We start from the raw sequence: 21884 nt of genomic DNA, 5'->3' as shown, positions 1-21884 counted from the left end.
CCTTGTTTTGGTTTATTAATTTGTTACATTACATGAGCAGAGTGTTGTTGTTGTATAGGGAAATACGAGCGACTATACAGGAGGAGGGAGAACAACATAAGATGCTCTGTTCTGCTCCCAAGTGCGAGACAGAGAGACTCTAGTCTTTTTACAGGTTGATTTTGACGGTTTGACTGAAAGTTGGTGTGAGATTTGCACTGTTTTTCTTAGCCCGTTTGATGGTGAGAGTGAAAACTGTGAGGTGAGAGGTTAGGGTCAAAAAGGGGTCGTTTTCTTTTGATGCTTTTGCAGGCTCACGCGCCCTCTTTTGGCTCAGTTGCTCTTTTTTGGTAAGTCACTCTTATCTTATCCCCCCACCTCTCACTTTTTGTGACTCCATCTACTTTGACCCTTCTCTTGTATTATCAACATGCCTTCTCAAGCAACAAAGTGTCAGCCAGGCGTGCATGATCCTTTTTATTTATTTATTTTTATGTGCAAACCTCAAGATTTGAATTTCTTCTTTGGGATCCCAATTCCTACACCTTAATTGAATGTTTGAATTTGTAGCCAATTTAAACGGATCCTTTTGTCTCCAAGAAGTAGCTCAATCGGCTGGGACCACACTTAATGAAGTGGAGGTCATTAGTTCGAATTCCCCTCCCCCCTCTTGTGCGGATATGTCAAAAAAAAAAAAAAAAAAAGGATCCTTTTTGTTTCATCTTCGGTCGGTGTTTTTAAGAGGAGTAAAATTATCTAAAAAATTACTACACTTTTGTCATCTTAAAAACACTAATCGGTTTTTTTCCATTTCATTTGAATCTCTCATATCAATAGAGAATTATCTTCTCTATTTCATTCTCCGTTATTGTTTTCGAGAGGGGCAAAATTGATTAAAAAAATAAAATGACAATTATGCCCCTCTTGAAAATATTAATGGGTTCCTTTTCATTTCATTTGAATCCCTCATACAATAATGTGTGATAAAATTAGGTCATAGACCTAGGATATCCTTCGGGTTATGGGTGGAACTGTATATAAGTTTGGGGACAGTAGTCCTCAAGATTTTTTTTTATTTTATTTATTTTATTTTTTATGAGATAGATCTTCAAAAAATTAATTTTGTATCCTCTCAAGAAGTCTTCTTTTTAGTTTTCCTTCCTACCCAAAATTCTAGTACCGTCGCGTGCTTTTATTTTGCCAAGGAATGAGGTTCAAATTTCAATTCTCTAAAACAATGCAGGAGAAGTCTATATACCCCTCAAACTAGTATCAAATTGACAATGTTTACCATAAACTTTTAATTGCGACAATATCTTCCCTAAACTACCAAAATTGTCAATGTCCCCCTAATGACAAAAATATCATTAATAAAATTTAAAGTAATTAAAAAAAAAAAAAAACTAAAACTAAAAATTCAAAAAAAAAAAAGTGAGTGAAATTTTATTTTTTTTTCCCGTTTTTTGAAAGAAAAAAAATTATAAATTTTTGTTTTTTTTTCAAATTTATAGAGGTATTTTTGTCTTATATTGACAAAAATTTATAATCATTTGTGTCTTTTTGCTGACCTTGAGGAACATTCCTAAACCACGAAAATAATATAGACATCAGTCTGCAATAGCAACTATATTCGCTTAGGAATTGCAAGGATGAAATGATATATTCCAGCTACTATTCTCTGGTTCATATATATATATATATATATATATATATATATATATATATATATATATTTTGAAAGAGGTTCATATAGATATTGTACATTAGACTTTATCAGCAAAAAGAGGCCTAAGAATCCAATTTAATTTATGTTTATGAATGAAGGCATTGCATTTGCAAGACCATTCTCTAGAGTTCTTCATCTTAGCAATCTTTAGGCGATGCAGATCCTCCTAAGTATTGGAAGCTCTCCAATATTTATGTGTTATCAACAAAATTCTTTCTTAGATTATCTTCCTCTATAGATCCTTTCAAATTTTCAAGCTTGATAGTCTTTAGGGAATGCCTCTACCAGAGAACTTGAAGCAGTTTGCAATAGTTAGGAGGACTTTTTCCTTGATAAATAGGATTTGAATGTTTTTTTTTTTTAAAAAAAAAAAATTAGTTTTCTATTTTTTATGTTTTATTTTATTTTTAATGAGCTAAATGGCCACATGCTAGTTTCTTATTGATTTGACGTGGACTTTCGTTAATTTTATTGACAAAAGTACGATCTCTATTTTTAGTTATAAGCGTGGTACTATAAATAATATGAATTGAAATTGAGATAAACAAAAATAAAGTATTTAAACTATGTATTCTAAAATGGAATTTAACAATTTTCTTTACAAAAAAAAAAAAAAAAAAAAAAAAAAAAAAAAAGGGTGTGGGGAGATTTGGTGGAATATTATTATCAGGTTAGAATTGGGCAAATATGGGAAGACTAGGAGAAAAGACAGAATTGAGTAATGGAGTGGTCGAATTGTAAAACTTGGTAACTTTTTGAGGGTACATTGCAAATTTTTAAACATTAAGGTTTAAATTAAAAATGTGGTCAAACTTCGGGGGTATAGTGTATTTTTCCCTTACTAAATTGATGCTTACATTTTTTTTTTTTTTAATGTAAATTTCATGGATTAAATTTTTTAGATTTTTCAAAATATTTTTATGTGGAGATCTAAAGATTTTAATCATTGTTCTTAAATTTAATGGATCAATTTTACAATTTGAAGTGACAATTTATAATTGGTGAAATAATGCAGCAAAAAATTAGATTGAAAGCATTGGTTAATTCAACTAAACTAGACACAATAACAATAGCTCCACTGCCACAAACACAATACACGATCCTTCCCCTAAAATCAATTTAGAATCTTTTAACAACGTAGAAGATAATATTGCAAGTTATTAAGGTTGAGAAATAATCACAAATTTATTATGCATGACAAGTTGGTGAAAGCCTAGATAAATCTCACAAAACATTCTGCCTCCTACAATATCTTTATTTGAAGTAAAAATACATATTATCAAAATTGAGTCAAAATATTGTACAAGACGATTTAAAAGTCACCACTTGTGAGACAATTTCAAAGAATTATGCATTATGTAAACGATACTTTTTTTTTTTTTTTTTAAGAATCTTTTCAGATGCACATTCTCTACGGTTCTCGATCTTAGTAATCTTCGGGCAATCCAAATCCTCTTCTACATTGGAAGCTTTCTAAGATTTCAGCATTCTCGAAAAAATACCTCTTTAGAGTATTTTTTCCGACATCTTCTCCATAATATTCAATCTGGACAGTCTTTAGGCAATGCCGCCAACATAGAATTGGAAGAAGTTTGCAACAACTAGAATTTTTTGATTTGTAAATATAATCATCATAAGAGAACTGAAATAAGAGCACACAATTAGGAATATTGTTTTCAAAATGACAGAATAAGAGGGAGATTGAGAGACGGCTGCGTCCAGTGTTTAGAATGCTAGGGTTCTTGAGAGAAAAAAATGAGGGAAGGTAAAAGTTTTGAGAAGATAAGAGAATAAAGAGATGGGCCGCAATTTGGTAGGTTTCTTGTTTTTGGTTTTATAAAATCTTCTTTAGAATATATATATATATATATATATATATATATATATCACTCCATTCACGCGTTCACAAAATCAAGTTAGCTTTAAAAGAAAGTTTTTGCAAATAAATACCCTTAAGGCCAGCGAGGGGGTGGATGGTTCGGCTACCTACAAATAGTACAATGGGATTTGGAGGTTTAATCCAAATCCCATTGGGGGTGGCTGAACAACCCTGCATACAGTCGGTGTGGGGGTGGTTGAGCCACCCCAATGAATCTTTAGGTGATTCGTCCACCCCTAAAAGGCCAACCCTTACAATTATTTTTAGAGGGTGGGCCACCATCACAATCACCTCCAAGGGCCATGAGGTGGTTCGGTATCTAGGAGTAGTTGAAGCACGCCCATAGCCCTTAGGAACCACCCCCAAAAGGCCAACCCATAAAAATATGTTTGGAGGGTTGGCCAAGGGTGGCCGAAACCACCCCAGGCCAAACGACGGTGGTTTCGGCCACCCTCAAGGCCATGGAATGGTATGGCCACCCCTTGGTTGGCCATGAGGGGTTAAACGACCCCATTGCAACTTTTTTTTTTTTTTTTTTAATTATTATTTGAATGTGTTTTTAAAAAATATTTTTAGTTTTCTATTTTTATTTTAATTTTTTTTAATGAGGTAAATGGCCATATACCAGTTTCTTGTTGGTTTGACGTGGATTTTCGTTAATTTTGTTGACGGAAGTACGATCTCTGTTTTTATCTATATCTATAAGCGTGGTACTATCTACGATATGAATTGAAACTGAGATAAACAAAAATAAATTATTTAAGCTACGTATATTAAAATGGTATTTAGCAAAAATATCATGGTCTGATATTTTCAATGAGGAGGAAGCAAGGCTTATTTGTGGAATGGCTATTTGTCCACTTAGTCAAAAGGATCAGTTAGTTTGGTTAGGGACTAAGAATGGTCAATTCTCGGTTAAGAGTGCCTATAAGGAGACTTCTATTTTTGAGTAAAGGTATGTGCTCTAATGCCTCTGTTTTACCAGCTATGTGGAAGAAAATTTGGAATATTCATGGTTCACGTGTGGCTAAAATTTTCCTTTGGAAATTAAGCTTGTAACAATAGTTTGCCAACCAAGGATAATTTATTTCATAAGGGGATTGTCTTTCATCCCAAATGTCCCACTTGAGGTTTGGAGAGGGAAGTTTTGGGCCATATTCTTTGGTCTTGTTCTTCTTTTGAATGTAATAAGAAGTTTCATAAGTGTTCTAATGTTTCTGACAATTTCTCCCATATAGTTGAAATTCTCTGTACGCGGTTGGATTATGAGGAAATGCAAATGTTTGCTGTTGTGGCTAGACAAATTTGGTTGAGACAGAATAAGGTTGTTTTTGGATATTGTACTGGCCGAGAAAGAGCCTATTTGATTAATGTTATGTTTTCATTTGAATATTTTTATTTTTGACATGTCCGCATAAGAAGGGGGAGGGGGATTCGAACTAGTGACCTCCGCTTCATTAGGCGTGGTCCTAGCCGATTGAACTAGTTCTTGGAGACCACAAACATTTATCTTTTAATTAAGAATCAATAAAAAATTCAAGTTTGTGAATATTTTGTTGGAATATTATTATCAGGATAGAACGGTAGCCCAGAAAAACCCCTTTTTCCTCATATGTTGTGTTTATGTTCATGTGAAATTATATATGTCGCCAAACTTTCTTTCTAATGACGTGTTTTAATAAATTGATGCTTAAAATGTTAACAAGTAAATGTCTTTTAGATTTTTCAGAATATTTTTATGTGGAGAAGGGAGATCTAAAGATTTTAATCATTGTTCTTAAATTTAATGGTTCAATTTTACAATTTGATGTGGCAATCTATAATTGGTGAAATAATTAAGCAAAAAATTAGATCCAAAGCATTGGTTAATTCAACTAAACCAGACACATTAACGATAGCTCCACTCTGCCACAAACACAATACACAATCCTTCCCCTAAACTTAATTTAAAATCTTTTTAAGTTCGTAGAACATAATATTGCTAGTTACTAAAGTTGAAAAATAATCACAAATACGACAAGTCGATGAAAGCCTAGATAAATCTTACAAAACATTCCGCCTCCTACAATATCTTTATTTAAAGTAAAAATAAATATTAGCCAAATCGAGGGTAAAACCTTTAAATCAAAATATAGATTTTATACTCTAAAGTTGTTTTGATCCATTTAACTAAGATAATTAAAATCATACTAGTGGGCCTACACAACTCTGAATTCATCTATCAAGGGTAGGCCTAGGAATTACTCTAGCCTAGAACCAAGGTCGTTACATTGTTTCTCTCAATTCTTTTGAAGCAATCAAACTCTTCACAAAGTAAACAAAAACAAATGTTAGATTTTTATAAATATGATACTAATTTATGTACAAAGTAACAAAGACTATCAAAAAAAAAGAAAAAAAAAAAAAGAAAAGAAAGAAAAGAAAAGACAAACAAATAAAAAAAAAAACTAGAATACCTTGGCACAACTAGCATCCCAAGCCAAAAATTTCGGATGATTTAATTTTGCGAGGAACTCAAATCTTTTTAACATTCAAAGGATTGATTCTGGAAGGAGCATAATCGTTAAAGTGGAGTACAACTTTTGATAGAGTCCAAGCGTTGGAAAAAAAGAATATAACATCACCACAATACTCAAGTTTATATAAGTTAAGAGTAATAACGTTAACTTCAACCAACTTTGCGCAATAACAAATTGTCAAACTCTTCAAGTGATCACTTGAAGTCTTAATCCGTTTCAACATATTGCAATAACATAGCTCCAAGCTCTGAATGAGTGGATGTTTAGAAAGGACATCGTGCAACTATTTGTCTATCACAATATTTGATGGTAATAGTAGTTTCTTTAGATTTGGTGCGTCAATCTGAAAGCTCTCAAGATTACGACTATAGAGCAATGTAACCACCATGAGTCTAGGAAGACTTGGCACATGTATATTTTTCAACCCGTAACATTGTCCAATTGTTATCTCTTCTAATGCAGGACAACCAGAAATTAGAGTTCGGAAAATTTGGTCATTCATATCAACTCGCTTCAAATCCAACTTTCTCAAAGAAGATAAATTAATATCACTGTAACATGACTTCAAGCTACCCCCAGACAACTTCAATTTAACTATTGATTTTGCTGTTAGAACACTCTCAGGCACTTGATAATCGTCAGGCTCCTCTTCACTGTCATAGAAATAGGACTTTAAGTCCAGATTCAACTCTTTTACATTGCATTCAATTGCATAGCCAATCCAACGGTTTGCAAGAACATAATCCGGTTCAAACCTTACCAGAATTTTAAGATTAAACTTGTTTAATCGTAGCTTTTGCCTACAACGGCTTACTAAAGTTCTCTCCACAAAATAATTGAACTTCTCTCTCTGTTCAATCCTTATCATGATATGCTGCTTTTTCTCATTGTCAGAAATCGAGTACCAACCTCCGTAGAAATATGACCTACAAAAGTTTGAATTAAATTCTGGAATGGGGAATAAAGTCCAGACCTTTTGCCAGATCTTGGACAATATACTAAGTCGAAGTGTTCTTTTCAAGGGCATGAATGAGAGAATGTGTTCCATAACATGTTCCGGCAACACTGACAGTCGGTCAATTTTGTGCTCCATAAGGTTGAATTAATCTTCCTCCACAAACAAACTCGAAAAAAATAAATCCTAGTATTCCATAAAAAGGAAAAAAACAAAATTAAATTAAAAACCTCATGACGAACAGGCCAATTGCCAAGAGTAAAATTGGGAACAAACTAAATAGAAATAAGAGGAAGACAAACCTTTTTCCCAAGCACGTGTCAGGCGATTGAAGGTTGGTAGAGAGAAGGAAGACAAAATCTTTTTGCTTCAACGGCGGCAGAGACGACGTCGGCAAATTTGTGAAATTTCAGAACATCCACAAATTGTCTTGCGAAGGAGACGAAACTTGTAAAGACTATATATATACAATCCCATTGACGCTTTTACCTGATTATGCACGCATATTTACAACTTTGCCTTTTAAATTTTGAGGCCCAGCCCAAACTCTTGTGAATCAGGTCATGGTGTGAGAACTACGTATGATGCCCGTTCATTGGATATTGGGCATTTTGGATGTTTAGGCAAATTGGCTGAGCCCATGGGCTTAGGAGCAGAAGCTGGATTTGGATTTTGAAATTGCAAAATTGAAAGCTAAGATTTTAATATAAAAGATTGTTTTTTTTTTTTTTTAAAAAAAAAGAAGTGCTCCTAAAATAATTTTTTCGAAATTTTACCTCATTTCTAATATTCCGGAATCCAGACAAAATTTGTTTGAAATTTAAGCCTATTTTTTGCTGAATATTAACCATTGAAGGGCCTTTGCATATTTGTTTGAGGAGTCTAAAAATGCGTTTAATACTTAAAAAACTTGTTTAAAGAAAAAAATACTCGTTTGATAAAAAAAATTAAAAATGCTTTTAAGGTTCAAAAAAGTTCAAAAATGTTCAAAACGCACTTTTAGCAAAAACTTGAAAATAATCGAATCTTTTACAGTATCTTTAATCAATCTTTCATGCCTATTGGAAACGAATTTCAGGATCCTTTGAAGCTTTGTACGTAGATAATGCAACTAATTCCAAGATATGAAGGGATGCTTTGTACATAATCGAATATTGGCTACGTGTATTAATGCTTTTTTAGATCGGATAAAGAAACGGTCAATATTTCATCCATTTCTATTTGATATTGGGGATTCTTCATTCAATAAGGCTCCAAGTATTAGGAGGGCTAAAAGCTCATTACCCTTGTGTGATTTAACAACTTTACAAACACTAACCTTAGTTTCAATTTATATTGTAGATGGTACCTCGCTTATGACTAAAAATGAATATGGTATTTCGATCCATATTAACGAAAATCCACATCAAATGATTCAAAAACTACCACACGACCATTTGCATCATTAAAAATTTAAAAAACTCATTAAATATTAAAAAATATTATTATTTCTAAAAAGGGTGACTCGAGCCATCCCTTAAGGCCAGCGAGGGGGTGGGTGGTACGGCTACCTAGAAATAGTAAAATGGGATTGGGGGGAGGGGTGGTTCGGGCATCTTCATTTGGTTTGGCGGTGGTTAGGCCACCCCAAAAAGGCCAAAAGACGGGGGGGGGGGGGGGGGGGGGGGAAGAATTTAGGGTTAGCTCCTTGGCGGTAGCTAAAGAACCCCGCATACAACCGGTGTAGGGGTGGTTGAGCCACCCCAATGGGTCTTTGGGTGATTCATCCACCCCTAAAAGGCCAACCCTTAAAATTATTTTTAGAGGGTGGGCCACCATCACAATCACCTCCAAGGGCCATGGGGTGGTTCGGTATCTAGGAGTAGTTGAAGCACGCCCATGGCCCTTAGAACCACCCCCAAAAGGCTAACCCATAAAAATATGTTTGGAGGGTTGGCCAAGGGTGGCCGAAACCACCCCAGGCCAAACGACGGTGGTTTTGGCCACCCCCAAGGCCATGGAATGGTTTGGCCACTCTCTGGTTGACCATGAGGGGTCCAACCGACCCCATTGCAACTTTTTTTTTTTTTGGAATGTGTTTTTAAAAAATATTTTTAGTTTACTATTTTTTTTTTTTTTTTAATGAGTTAAATGGCCATATGCCAGTTTCTTGTTGGTTTGACGTGGATTTTCGTTGATTTTATTGACGGAAGTACGATTTCTGTTTTTAGCTATAAGTGTGGTACTATCTACAATATGAATTGAAACCGAGATATACAGAAATAAAGTATTTAAACTATGTATACTAAAATGGTATTTAGCAAAAATATCATGGTCTGATCCATGATATTTTCAATGAGGAGGAAGCAAGGCTTATTTGTGGAATGACTATTTGTCCACGTAGCCAGAAGGATCAGTTAGTCTGGTTAGGGACTAACAACGGTCAATTCACGGTTAGGAGTGCCTATAAGGAGACTCTATTTTGGGTAAAGGTATGTGCTCTAATGCCTCAGTTTTACCAGTTATGTGGAAGAAAATGACTTTTTAGTTTAGTAACTTTGTTTGAAGCAATAAAGAAACAAAGCATCCTAAAAAATAACAGTATTAGAAGAAAGTTTCTAAATTCTAATGAATGAATATTTGCAATATGTTCCTTGAAACATATATTGGCATCTCTCCACCTTTCTATCCAAAGAATCTCTAGAAGAGGAGAAATCCATAACAAGGCATCCACAAGTTCGATGATGTTATATGGATTGCGTACTTTTAGCTTCAATTGCTTGACATTATATAATGGGGATTGTACTATTTCTCTCAATTCTTTTGAAGCAATCACACTCTTCACAAAGTAAAAAAAAAAAAAAAAAGACTATAAAAAATAATTTAAAAAAAATAAGAGAAAAAAAAAAAAAAAACTAGAATACCTTGGCACAACTAGCATGACTCCCAAGCCAAAAATTTCGGATGATTTAATTTTGCGAGGAATTCAATCTTTTTAACATCCAAATGACTGATTCTGAAAGGAGCATAATTGTTAAAGTTGAGTACAACTTCCGATAGAGTCCAAGCGTTGGAAGAAAAGGATATAACATCACCACAATACTCGAGTCTATGTAAGTTAAGAGTAAGAATGTTAACTTCAACCAACTTTTTTACAATAACAAATTGTCAAAACTCTTCAAGTAATAACTTGAATCTTAATCATTTTTAACATATTGCAATAACGTATCTCCAAGCTCTCAATGAGTGAATGTTTATTATTTAGAAAGGACATCATGCAACCATTTGTCTATCACAATGGTTGATTTTAATAGTAGTTTCTTTAAATTTGGTGTTTCCATCTTATAGCTCTCAAGTTTAGGATTATAGAGCAACATAACCGCCACGAGTCTAGGAAGACTTCGCAGATGTATATTTTTCAACCCGTAACATTTTTCAATTGTTATCTCTTCTAATATAGGACAACCAGAAATTAGAGTTCAGAAAATTCGGTCATTCATATGAACTCGCTTCAAAACCAACTCTCTCAAAGAACATAACTTCAAGCGACCTCCACACAACTTCAACTTAATTATTGATTTTTCTACTAGAACACTCTCTCTCAGGCACATCATAATAGTCGGGCGTCTCATCACTGACATAGTAAGAGGACTTTAAGCAAAGATTCAACTCTTTTACATTGTATTCAATTGCATAGCCAATCCAACGATTTGCAAGAACAAAATCTGGTTCAAACAGGACCAAAAATTTTAAGATTAAACTTGTCTATACCTACCTTTTGCCTATACCGGCTTACTAAAGTTCTCTCCACAAAATAATTGAACTTCTCTCTCCCTTCACTCCCTATCGTGATATGCTGCCTTTTCCCATTGTTTGAAATCTCCGTACAAATCTGACCTATAGAAGTTTGGATTAAATTCTGGAATGGGGAATAAAGTCTAAATGTTGAAGTATATTTTTCAAGGGCATGAATGGTAGAATGTTCTCTATCATAGGTTGCGGCAATTCGGATATCCTGTCAATTTTGTACTCCATAAGCTTGAATTAATTTTCCTCCAAAGAAGCAAAGCTAAAGACTGTGCTAGCACGATATAATATATAATTTAGTCAGCTAATGCAAATTATTGTTGTTATTGAGAGCAATTCCTTTTTCTTTGCTAACTTTTATGTCCTTCCTTTTCTTTTCTTTTCTTCAAAACAAATACGTTTATAAAAATAATTTTCAGGAACACCTTCTTACGTTTAAAAACAAAAAAACAAACGAACAAACACATCCTAATATTCCATGAAAAGGGAAAAATTAAAAGTAAAAAACCTCACGAAATTCACGAGAAATTAAAACCCTACGAGAGTGATTTTACCTGAAAAAAAAAAATTAATTAATTAATTAATTAAATATTTCCGTTGACGCTTTTACTTGATTATGTACGCTTATTTACAATTTTACCTTTTAAAGTGTGAGGCCCAGCCCAAATGGGTATTTGCCATTTTGGAAGTTTGGGCAATCGGAAGAAGCTCGAGCATCACTAAAGAACTGGCCGATCTCATGGACCACAAGGCCCTGAAGCTAGCTGGATTAAAGTGGCAGTGTGAGACTTTTTGACAGCTTTCCACATGGCCACAAACAAAGGGTGCGTTTAAAACAATTTCTTATCTTTATGTGTTTTTAAAATATATCGTAAAATGTAATGTATTTGGCATTGAAGTTTAAAAAACACTTAATCTAAAAATAAAAAAAAAAAAATTTACGATTTCTATAAGTAGGTTAAGAGGTGCTTATTTAAAAAAACTTCAAATTTAAACAAAAATCACGATTTGGCGTAACAAATATTTGATAATATATATATACATATTAACTTATTTTACTAAACATCTTTGCGATTTAAAAAAAAAAAACAATTTCTTATTAAAGTCGCACTTATTGAAATTGCAATCCTAAACGGACCCTAGTACCTTTTCGGTGGATTTGGATTTCTGTCAATTTTTTGCTTGAATTGTTAGCCAAGTTCATCTCAAGACTCTTGCCTATGCTTCATGAAAGGTTCATATTACCTTTCTTGTAAGTACTTAAAGATTGCAAAACATCAAATCTCAAGACTCTCTCCCTCTTGTGTAAACATGTCAAAAACAAACATCAAATTTCATGCCACTCGGTCCATGTCAATTTTTCGGAATACCTTAATATTACATTTTATAGATTTAGTGGTTCATCTGCTCACAACTAGTTTGAGAAGTGTCTTAAGTTTTGGGTAAAAAAAAAAAAAAAAAAAAAAAAGAAGCTTTTTCCGATCAAGAATAAACAATAAATACTGTTTTATGTGAAACCACAGAAGAAGAAAAATTATAGAGAAAAAAATGTTGGAGTTAAGACTCCTGCTTGGCAGCAACCACTACTATATACGGCCGTGCCAAACAATCCCGGTGACCAATGTGGGATATTCAAACTTAAAAGAAAATAGTGCAATTTGAATAATAAGGCGAGTTTTAATCTCTTATACAAAATATTGTCTCCCACTTATATAATAAGTTTTGCAAAAAGAATTCAGTAATTTTGTCCTCAAGATACATTAATGGTTCAATTTTACAAATTAATATGACAATTTATTATTAGTGCAATAATGAAGTAAAAAATTAGATCGAAAGCATCGGTTAATTCAACATGAACAAATAGCGTCACTGCCACAAACACAATACACAATACACAATACTTCCCCTAAAATTAATTTAGAATCGTTTTAGGGAATACTTTACAAAAGATCCCTGAATTACCGCGCATTTTGAGAAGACCACCTAAATTTCAAAAACTCTCAATTTCACCTCTTGAACTTTAAATTTAATACAATTTACACCCTCTGTCAATTTTGGCCATTAAAACCTAACGAAACCCCCTAAAAAGACAAAATTACCATTCGATTTTCATTTTTTTGAAAAAAAGGTCCACAAGGTGGCCCAACCGTGAGTCACCTTGTTTTTTTTTTTTTTGCCAATAAATTTATTTATTTTTTAAAATTTTTAATTTAAAATAAAAGGTAAATTTGAAATTTTATAAAAAAGTCATGAGTATAATGGTTATTTTATCACTTTTAACGTTTAAAAATTGACAATTGGAGTAAATTACATCAAATTGAAAGTTCATGGGGTGAAATTGAGAGTTTTTGAAATTTATAAGGTTTTCTCAAAACGTGGTGTAGTACAATCTAAAGTGAAGTTTCACCATCTTTTTAAGTACTTAGAACATAAGATTGATAGTTACTAAGGTTGTGAAATAAACACCACAAATTTATTATGTATGACAAGTTGGTAAAAGCTTAGATAAATCTTACAAAACATTCAGCCTCCTACAATATTTTTATTTAGAGTAAAAATAAATATTAGCAAAATTGAGTCAAAACATTGTACAAGACCATTTAAATAAAGGTCACTATTTGGGAGACAATTTCAAAGAATTATGCATTATGTAAAAGATACTTATTTTAGAATCTTTTCATATGCACATTATCTACCGTTTTTGATCTTAGCAATCTTCTATATTGAAAGCTCTCTAAGATTTCAGCATTCTTTGAAAAATATCTCTTTAGAGTCTCTTTTTCGATAGCTCCTCCATAATTTTCAATTTGGACCGTCTTTAGACAATGCCGCCAACATAGAATTGGAAGAAGTTTGCAACAACTATGATTTTTCAATTTGTAAATACGATCTTCATAGGAGAACTGAAATAAATAAGAGCACACGATTAGGAACACTAAAAAAAAAAGAAAAAAGAAAAAAAAAAAGCCATAAAATAGGTATAAGAAACAAAAAAGGTATTTGAAATTGAATTTAGAAATGTGAAAACATGATCGCAATAAGAATCATTTTTTTTAATTATAAAAAATTCATTAATGCATTGTAATACCACCATTAAATTTTAGCATCTAATGTTAGGTGATACAAATGCTTGAACTACTACAATTTTTACTATAACCATTTACAAACTGATGTGGCAATTTATACTTGGTGAAATAATTAAGAGAAATTGATAAGCCATATTCAATATTTAATTATTTTACTAGTTATAAACTACCACATTAATTATGAAACAACTTAGTAATAAAAGCTGTAATATCCCTAATACCACTCTAAAATAATTATCACTAAAGTACTAAAATTCTAAACAACAATGAATTGTTACAAAATAGGAGATGAACACGACATGGTAACAACCTTAAAAGTAAAGAAAATAAAACAAGTTTCATTAGAAAATGATTGCTTCATAGATGGTATAGTTGAATGATATAAAACTCAATTTTTTTTTTTTTGGATAAGTAATAACTAGTCTTATTAAAAGCGTAAGGCGCCTCAAAGTACACCGGAGTATACAATAAGATCACCCTACTAGAAAGAGAAAAACGAATAAGGAAATCATTGTAACTAATCAACACCAAAAAAACATGCGCAACAGTCGAAAGGTACAAAGTATGAAAACAAGAGGATAAAATGTCTTCCAAGGACCCCTCCAAGTCCTCAAAACACCTAAATGACATAAGACTCAATTGATAAGCCCAATCCCTCTTCCTCCATTGGGTCTAATTTTATAAACCCATGAGTAATGCTAGACGTAGGACTCTTGTCCTTATTTTAGCTCCTAAAGATGATGTGGCTTTCAAATCAATATAAGATCAAAATCTAATAGTAATCTATCTCAAATCTCATTTAGCTTGAGAAGCAAAGAAAAAAAAAGGAGAATGACTTTTTATTTTGGTAACTTTGTTTGAAGCACTAAAGAACCAAACCATCCTAAAAAATAACAATATTAGAAGAAAGTTTCTAAATACTCATAAATGAGCATATGCAATACGTACCTTGAAACATATATTGACATCTCTCCACCATTCTATCCAAAGAATCTCTAGAAGAGGAGAAATCCATAACAAGGCATCCACAAGTTCGATGATGTTATATGGATTGCGTACTTTTAGCTTCAATTGCTTGACATTATATAATGGGGATTGTACTGTTTCTCTCAATTCTTTTGAAGCAATCACACTCTTCACAAAGTAAACAAAAACAAATGTTAGATTTTTAAATATATGATACTAATTTATGTACAAAGTAACAATGACTATCAAAAAAAAAAAATTAAAGAGAAACAAATAAAAGAAACTAGAATACCTTGGCAATAGCATCCCAAGCCAAAAATTTCGGATGATTTAACTTTGCAAGGAACTCAATCTTTTTAACATCCAAAGGAGCATAGTTCTTAAAGTCAAGTCTTACTTCCGATAGAGTCCAAGCATTGGAAGAAAATGATATAACATCACCACAATACTCGAGTCTATGTAAGTTAAGAGTAATAATGTCAACTTCAATCAACTTTGTGCAATGACAAATTGTCAAACTCTTCAAGTGATCACTTGAAATCTTAATCATTTTCAACATACTGCAATCACGTAGTTCTAAGCTCTCAATGAGTGGATGTTTAGAAAGGACGTCGTACAGCCATTTGTCTGTCACAATGGTTGATTCTACTAGTAGTTTTTTCAGATTTGGTGCTTCCAACTTAAAGCTCCTAAGTTTAGGACTATAGAGCAATGTAACCGCCAAGAGTCTAGGAAGACTTTGCAGATGTATATTTTTCAACCCGTAACATTTTCTAATTGTTATCTCTTCTAATACAGGACAACCAGAAATTAGAGTTCGGAAAATTCGGTCATTCATATCAACTCGCTTCAAAACCAACTTTCTCAAAGAAGATAAATTAATATCACTGTAACATGACTTCAAGCTACCCCCAGACAACTTCAACTTAACGATTGATTTAGCTGTTAGAACACTCTTAGGCACTTGATAATCATCAGGCTCCTCATCAGTGTCATAGAAATAGGACTTTAAGCAAAGATTCAACTCTTTTACATTGCATTCAATTGCATAGCCAATCCAACGGTTTGCAAGAATATAATCCGGTTCATGCATGACCAGAATTTTAAGATTAAACTTGTTTAATCCTAGCTTTTGCCTACAACGGCTTACTAAAGTTCTCTCCACAAAATAATTGAACTTCTCTCTCTCCTCCCTCTTTATTGTGATTTTCTGCTTTTTCTCCTTGTCTGAAATCTCGTACGAATCAAACACATCTGATAAATCTGACGAATAGAAGTTTGAATTAAATTCTGGAATGGGGAATAAAGTCCAGACCTTTTGCCATCTCTTGGACAATATACTAAGTTGAAGTGTTCTTTTCAAGGGCATGAATGACAGAATGTGCTCCATAACAGGTTCCGGCAACACTGATAGTCGGTCAATTTTGTGATCCATAAGGATGAATTAATCTTCCTCCACAAACAAACTCGAAAAAACAAATCCTAATATTCCATAAAAAGGAAAAAAAAAAAAATTAAAAACCTCACGACGAACAGGCCAAGAGTAAAATTGGGAGCAAAATAGAAATCTTATAATTAAAATCAGAGGAAGACAAACCTTTTTCCCTAGCACGTTTGGGCCGTGGCACGTGTCAGGCGCTCGATGGTTGGTAGAGAGAAGGAAGACAAAATCTTTTTGGCTTCAACGGCGGCAGAGACACGACGGCGACAGAATTGTGAAATTTCAGAACATCCACAAATTTTCTTGTGAAATTTCAGAGACACGATGGCGGCACGGGGCGGGTATTAAAATTGGTACCCGAGACCCGGCTTCATTGGACAGTACCCTCCGGGTCTCAGGATTTGCGGGGCGGGGCGGATACTTCGGGTTTGTGCGATCGGGGCGGGTCTTCTTCTTCTCCTCCTGTCTCTCTCTGCTCTCCCTCTTTTTTCTTCTTCTTCTTCTTTTCTTTCTCTTATGGGTTTTTTTCTCTCCTCCTGCGTGCTGCCGCTGCTGCGCCTCTTCTCTCCCTCTCTCGTCTTCCTCTTCTTCTTCTTTCTGCGTCTCTCCCCCTCTCTTCTCCTCCTGCAAATCCTAGTCTCAAATCCTCTGTTTCTCAAATCCTACGCTGTGACGGCATGAGGAAAGAAAGAGTATAAGAGAGATCAGAGGGTTTTAGGTTTTTTTTTGGGTTGGGTTTGCGGACGGGGCGGGTCGGTACTCGATAATTTAAAATATCTTACCCACAATCCTTTTCCAACCCGGACAGGTGGTTAAAATTTCAACCGAATTCGCAAATTTCACAACAATGAATTGTTACAAAATAGGAGATGAACTTGGTAACAACCTTACAAGTAAAGAAAATAAAACAAGTTTCATTGGAAAATGATTGCTTCATAAATGGCATAGTTGAAACTTAAATGATATAAGACTCGATTGATAAGCCCAATCTCTTCCATTATGTCTAATTTTATAAACCTATGAGTAAAGCTAGACGTAGGACTCTTGTCCTCATTTTAGCTCTCAAAGGTGATATGACATTTAAAATCAAATATAAGATCAAAATTTAGTAGTGATTCATCTCATTTATCATGAAAAGCAAACAAAAAGAAAAAACTAAAATGACTTTTTACTGTAGATATTTTATTTGAAGAACTAAAGAACCAAAGCATCCTAAAAAATAAACGTATTAGAAGAAGCTTTCTAAATTCTCATAAATGAACATATGCGCAATACGTACCTCGAAAGATATACAGTCATCCCTCCACCCTTTTGCTATCCAAAGAATCTCTAGGAGAGGAGAAATCCATAACAAGGCATCCACAAGTTGGATGATGTTATATGGATTGTCTACTTTTAGCTTCAATTGCTTGACATTGTATAATGGGGATTGTACTGTTTCTCTCAATTCTTCTGGAGCAATCACACTCTTCACAAAGTAAAAAAATAAAAATAAAAATGATAAAGTTTTATAATATATGATAATAATTGATGTACATAGTAACACAAACCATCAAAAATAAATAAATAAATAAAAGTAGAGGTAGAATCAAATAAAAGAAACTAGAATACCTTGAAATTGAGAGTATCCCAAGCCAATAATTTTGGATGATTTAACTTTACGAAGAACTCAATCTCTTTAATTTTCAAAGGATAACAGCTTTCAAATTGGAGTCTAACTTCCGATAAAATTCAAGTGTTAGAAGAAAAGGATATAGCATCACCATAGTACTCGAGTCTATGTAAGTTAAAAGTAATCATGTTAACTTCAACCAAGTTTGTGCAATCACAAATTGTCAAACTCTTCAAGTGATCACTTGAAATATTAATCATTTTCAACATATTGCAATTACGTAGCTCCAAGCTCTTAATGAGTAGATTGTTAGAAAGGACGTTGTGCAACCATTTGTCTGTCACAATGGTTGCTTCTAATAATAGTTTTTTTAGATTTGGTGCTTCCAACTTAAAGCTCAAGTTCAGGACTATAGAGCAATGTAACTGACATGAGTCTCAGAAGACTTCACACATGTATATTTTTCAACCCGTAACATTGTCCAGTTGTTATCTCTTCTAATGCAGGACAACCAAAAATTAGAGTTCAAAAAATTCGATCATTCATATTAACTCTCTTCAAAACCAACTCTCTCAAAGAAGATAAATTAATATCACTGTAAGATGACTTCAAGCGACTTCCAGACAACTTCAACTTATTATTGATTTTGCTATTAGAACACTCTCAGGCACATCATAATAGTCAGGCCTCTCATCACTGTCATTGTAATAGGACTTCAAGCAAAGATTCAACTCTTTTACATTGCTTTCACTTGCATAGCCAATCCAACGGTTTACAAAAACATAATCCGGTTCAAACAGGACCTGAATTTTAAGATTAAACTTGTTTATACCTACCTTTTGCCTATACCTGCTTACTAAAGTTCTCTCCACAAAATAATTGAACTTCTCTTTCTCTTCGCTCTTTATCATGATATGCTGACATTTCGCGTTGTGTGAAATCCAGTTCACATCCCCGTAAACATATGACCTATATATATATATATATATATATTACCTGATTATATACGTATATTTACAATTTAGCCTTTAAAAGTTTGAGGCCCAGCCCAAAGGAGTATTGGCCATTTTGGATATTTTGTCAATCGGAAGAAGCCCAAGCATCACTAAAGAATTGGCCAAGCCCATGGGCTTAGGCACTGAAGCTGGCTGGATTCCGGAGGCAGACAATCCAGATTCCCATCAATTTTCTGTTTGAATTGTTAGGCCCAATTCATCTCCAGCCTCTTGCCTATACTTCTTGAAGAATACTTCACCGTCTACATAGATAGACTTTTCCTTCAAATTGGGTTGATGCTTGGCAGCAGCCACTACGATGGTCGTGCTAGACAATTCCGATGGGCCGATGGCGAATGTGGGCTGCCAGATGGATTTAGTGATGAGAAGTGCAATACATCTCAAATTTTTTTTCCCAAAAGTTAGTTCTCAAATAATGTGTCACCATCTTATCATATTTATTATTTTGAGAAATGTGTCACCAATTCATGAGATAGTGACACATTATTTGGAAACCAACTTGTAGAACAAAAATTTGGAATGTTTAGCATTTCTCTTTAGTAATCACTGAAAATAGTCGGATGGGATCTTGAGCTCATGGGTGTTGAAAATTGAATGTGGGATATTCATAATTAAAAGAAAGGGGAAAATGCATTTTACCCCCCTGAAGTTTCAGGGGTTTTGCAATTTTAACCCCGAAGTTCAAAAAGTGGCAATTTACCCCCCTGAAGTTTCAAAATTTGACAATTTAAACCCTCCGTTTGTTTTTTCCGTTTAACTGGACGGAACTCGGCGCACGTGCTCCTCACGTGACTTTTTCACTCAAAACCTTCCAATTTAGCCCTCAGTAATATTACATGATGAACCCAACCCCTTTTCAACCCCACCCACACACTTTGCTCGACATTCCCTCCAAACAAACCCACACACCCCCACGGAAGCACGACAAGGTGAAGAAGAAAGTTCCAAAGGCGTGCTCCTAGCCCAGCGACAGCAACGAAGTCCAAAAGTTCGCCATCTCCTCTCTTCGCCATTTCTTAAGAGGTATCTTTAGATTTCAAAATATTGGATAATGTAATGTTTTAGGGTTTTGTGTAGAGAACAAATTGGGGGTTTTGTTGGAATATTGATTAGGGTTGTTTTTGTTTAAGGGAATATTATATGCCTCTTATTTATTCTTCTTTATTATGGTTTAGCTTCCAATAAACATTACTTTTTCATGCTACAACGATTAATGGATGAACGGTTGTAAGCACTTGTAGCTTGGTTGGCCGTGGTTATTTTCTATGGTCTGAGGTAGTAGTTAATAAAATGCTACCTAATTAATTAAATAAGGAGAGGAGCAGCCAAAGCTGAACAATGTAAGTCTGAAACCCAGGCTGAAATAAGCTTCCTACACTCTTCTCCTTCTCTAATTATTTTCCCAAAAAAAGAATAGCGTAGGTTTCAGAATACGTTGGTCACATGCATGCATTATTACCCATTTGAAATGTGATCAACAATAAAACAAATGTGGAAGCGGACTAATTATGTATTACTATATCATGTAGAATGGATACCTCAAATGAAGGTGCAAGCTCATTTGGAAGCTCATTTGGAAGCTCGTTTGGTTCAGCTCATAGCAGTGGTTCATCTGCGGTGCAGCGCGTTTGCTTCTGTGAGCGGCCGACTATTGTCAAAACAGCCAACACTGAGAAAAACTTTGGAAGGAGGTTTGTGAGTTGCGAAAACTGGAAGGCAAGTACTTGATATTTTATGTTATCAATATATGAACTGTCATTGTTTACTGCTTTTGTTTAGTTTATTCAATTACTTTCGGTTGGTAATTGTTAGTTGTAATGTGTTTTGTAGATTAACCAAGACTGTGGTTTCTTTGAATGGCTTGATCCTAAAATGTGCTCCTTCGGTAAGAAGGTGGTACATCGTTTGCATCAAAGGCACGAATATTTAGAGGCTCAAGCGAAACGATATGAAACATTGGTTGAAGTTGAAGTTGGGAAGGTAAGAGCAGAACATGAGAAAAAAACCGTGCAGCTGAAGGCAGAAATGGAGAGTGAAGCTCGTCATATGAAGGAACAACTGCTGAATGAGATATCTCAGTATCGTAAACAACTCGAGATTGTGGACATAAAGATGAATGCAATGAAGAAGAATTACCTTACAATCATTGTATGTTCATGTATGGTAATGATGTGTGCATTATTCATGTTGTTATTTGGATACTGTAACGCCCCGATATTTGAGCTAGCAAATATCGAAGTCGTGACGCTGCAACTTTAGAAAATACAATCTTACAGCGGAGTATGTATATTTTTTTCTTTTTCTATGACCTAGGAATAACTTACACAACACAGTTGAGCTGACTGAAATACCTCGAGGTGATATATTATTAAATAAAATAGAAACATGGTTTTCATTACAACATATGTATACACTAGGTGTACCAAATATATGCCACAGACGGCACCTAAATTAACATAGTAATATCTATTAAGTTTACACACATCACCATACATAATAAAAGCAATTAACATAAATGAGACTTGCTCCATAGAGTAAGCATAAATCCTGCAGCAGATGGTCTATCAACCATCAAAACCAGTAAAAGGACCATCGTCCTCACTTTCTATCCCTGCATCAAGATCTATGTAAAGATGACGTTATCATATTTACATAGGCAAACAAGTGAGTAATCTATTTTCCTAGATATAAAGACTAAAAAGACTAATTTGAACAAATAAGATTAAAGACTAAAATATATAATAATGAATGAGTTGTGAATGCAGCGTAATGACAGATTAGTTTGTGTTTTATGATAATCTTTCTTCAGACCTCTTCTCATGAGCTCTCAGCCCGCTTACGTCCGTTATGTCCCTCACACTTTAGAGGTTTACTTGTTTGGTGCTGGCAACTACACCGCCCCAGCTTAGTTATATATTA

At 33.9% G+C, this 21884-nt stretch overlaps 1 protein-coding gene and 3 pseudogenes across 2 annotated transcripts; all 4 read right to left on the bottom strand.

Moving 5' to 3' along the window:
* Positions 1-5849: 5849 nt before the first annotated feature.
* LOC132185704 (F-box/LRR-repeat protein 25-like) lies at positions 5850-7465 on the bottom strand (annotated as a pseudogene). Its single transcript, XR_015912811.1, has 3 exons — positions 7361-7465; positions 6041-7244; positions 5850-5888 (listed from the first exon to the last, which is right to left on the bottom strand). The product of XR_015912811.1 is annotated as an F-box/LRR-repeat protein 25-like (transcript).
* Positions 7466-9282: 1817 nt separating this feature from the next.
* Positions 9283-11072, bottom strand: LOC148584337 (putative F-box/LRR-repeat protein At3g18150; annotated as a pseudogene).
* A 2278-nt stretch (positions 11073-13350) lies between these two features.
* LOC132184582 (FBD-associated F-box protein At3g52670) lies at positions 13351-17054 on the bottom strand. The gene is made up of 4 exons (XM_059598271.2): positions 16494-17054; positions 15189-16378; positions 14879-15064; positions 13351-13747 (listed from the first exon to the last, which is right to left on the bottom strand). Exons 2-4 carry the CDS (start codon positions 16329-16331, stop codon positions 13511-13513), a joined length of 1566 nt encoding a protein of 521 aa, XP_059454254.2. The 5' UTR covers positions 16332-16378; positions 16494-17054; the 3' UTR covers positions 13351-13510.
* Positions 17055-17531: 477 nt separating this feature from the next.
* Positions 17532-18860, bottom strand: LOC148584336 (putative F-box/LRR-repeat protein At3g44810; annotated as a pseudogene).
* Between the last annotated feature and the right edge of the window lie 3024 nt (positions 18861-21884).

The sequence above is a fragment of the Corylus avellana genome, chromosome 7 (assembly GCF_965113065.1).
Source record: "Corylus avellana chromosome 7, dhCorAvel1.hap1.2, whole genome shotgun sequence".
Lineage (NCBI taxonomy): Eukaryota > Viridiplantae > Streptophyta > Magnoliopsida > Fagales > Betulaceae > Corylus > Corylus avellana.
The sequence above is the reverse complement of the archived record's forward strand: the minus strand, read 5'-3'. Positions and strand labels throughout refer to the sequence as shown.

Coding starts and splice junctions, on each gene's coding strand:
- LOC132184582 (XM_059598271.2), bottom strand. CDS start 16,331: ATGGATCACAAAATTGACCGACTATCAGTGTTGCCGGAACCTGTTATG. Junction 15,065..15,188: donor CTTGGGATGCTATTGCCAAG/GTATTCTAGTTT, acceptor TACTTTGTGAAG/AGTGTGATTGCTTCAAAAGA. Junction 13,748..14,878: donor ATGTCAATATATGTTTCAAG/GTACGTATTGCA, acceptor TATTTATTTCAG/TTCTCCTATGAAGATCGTAT.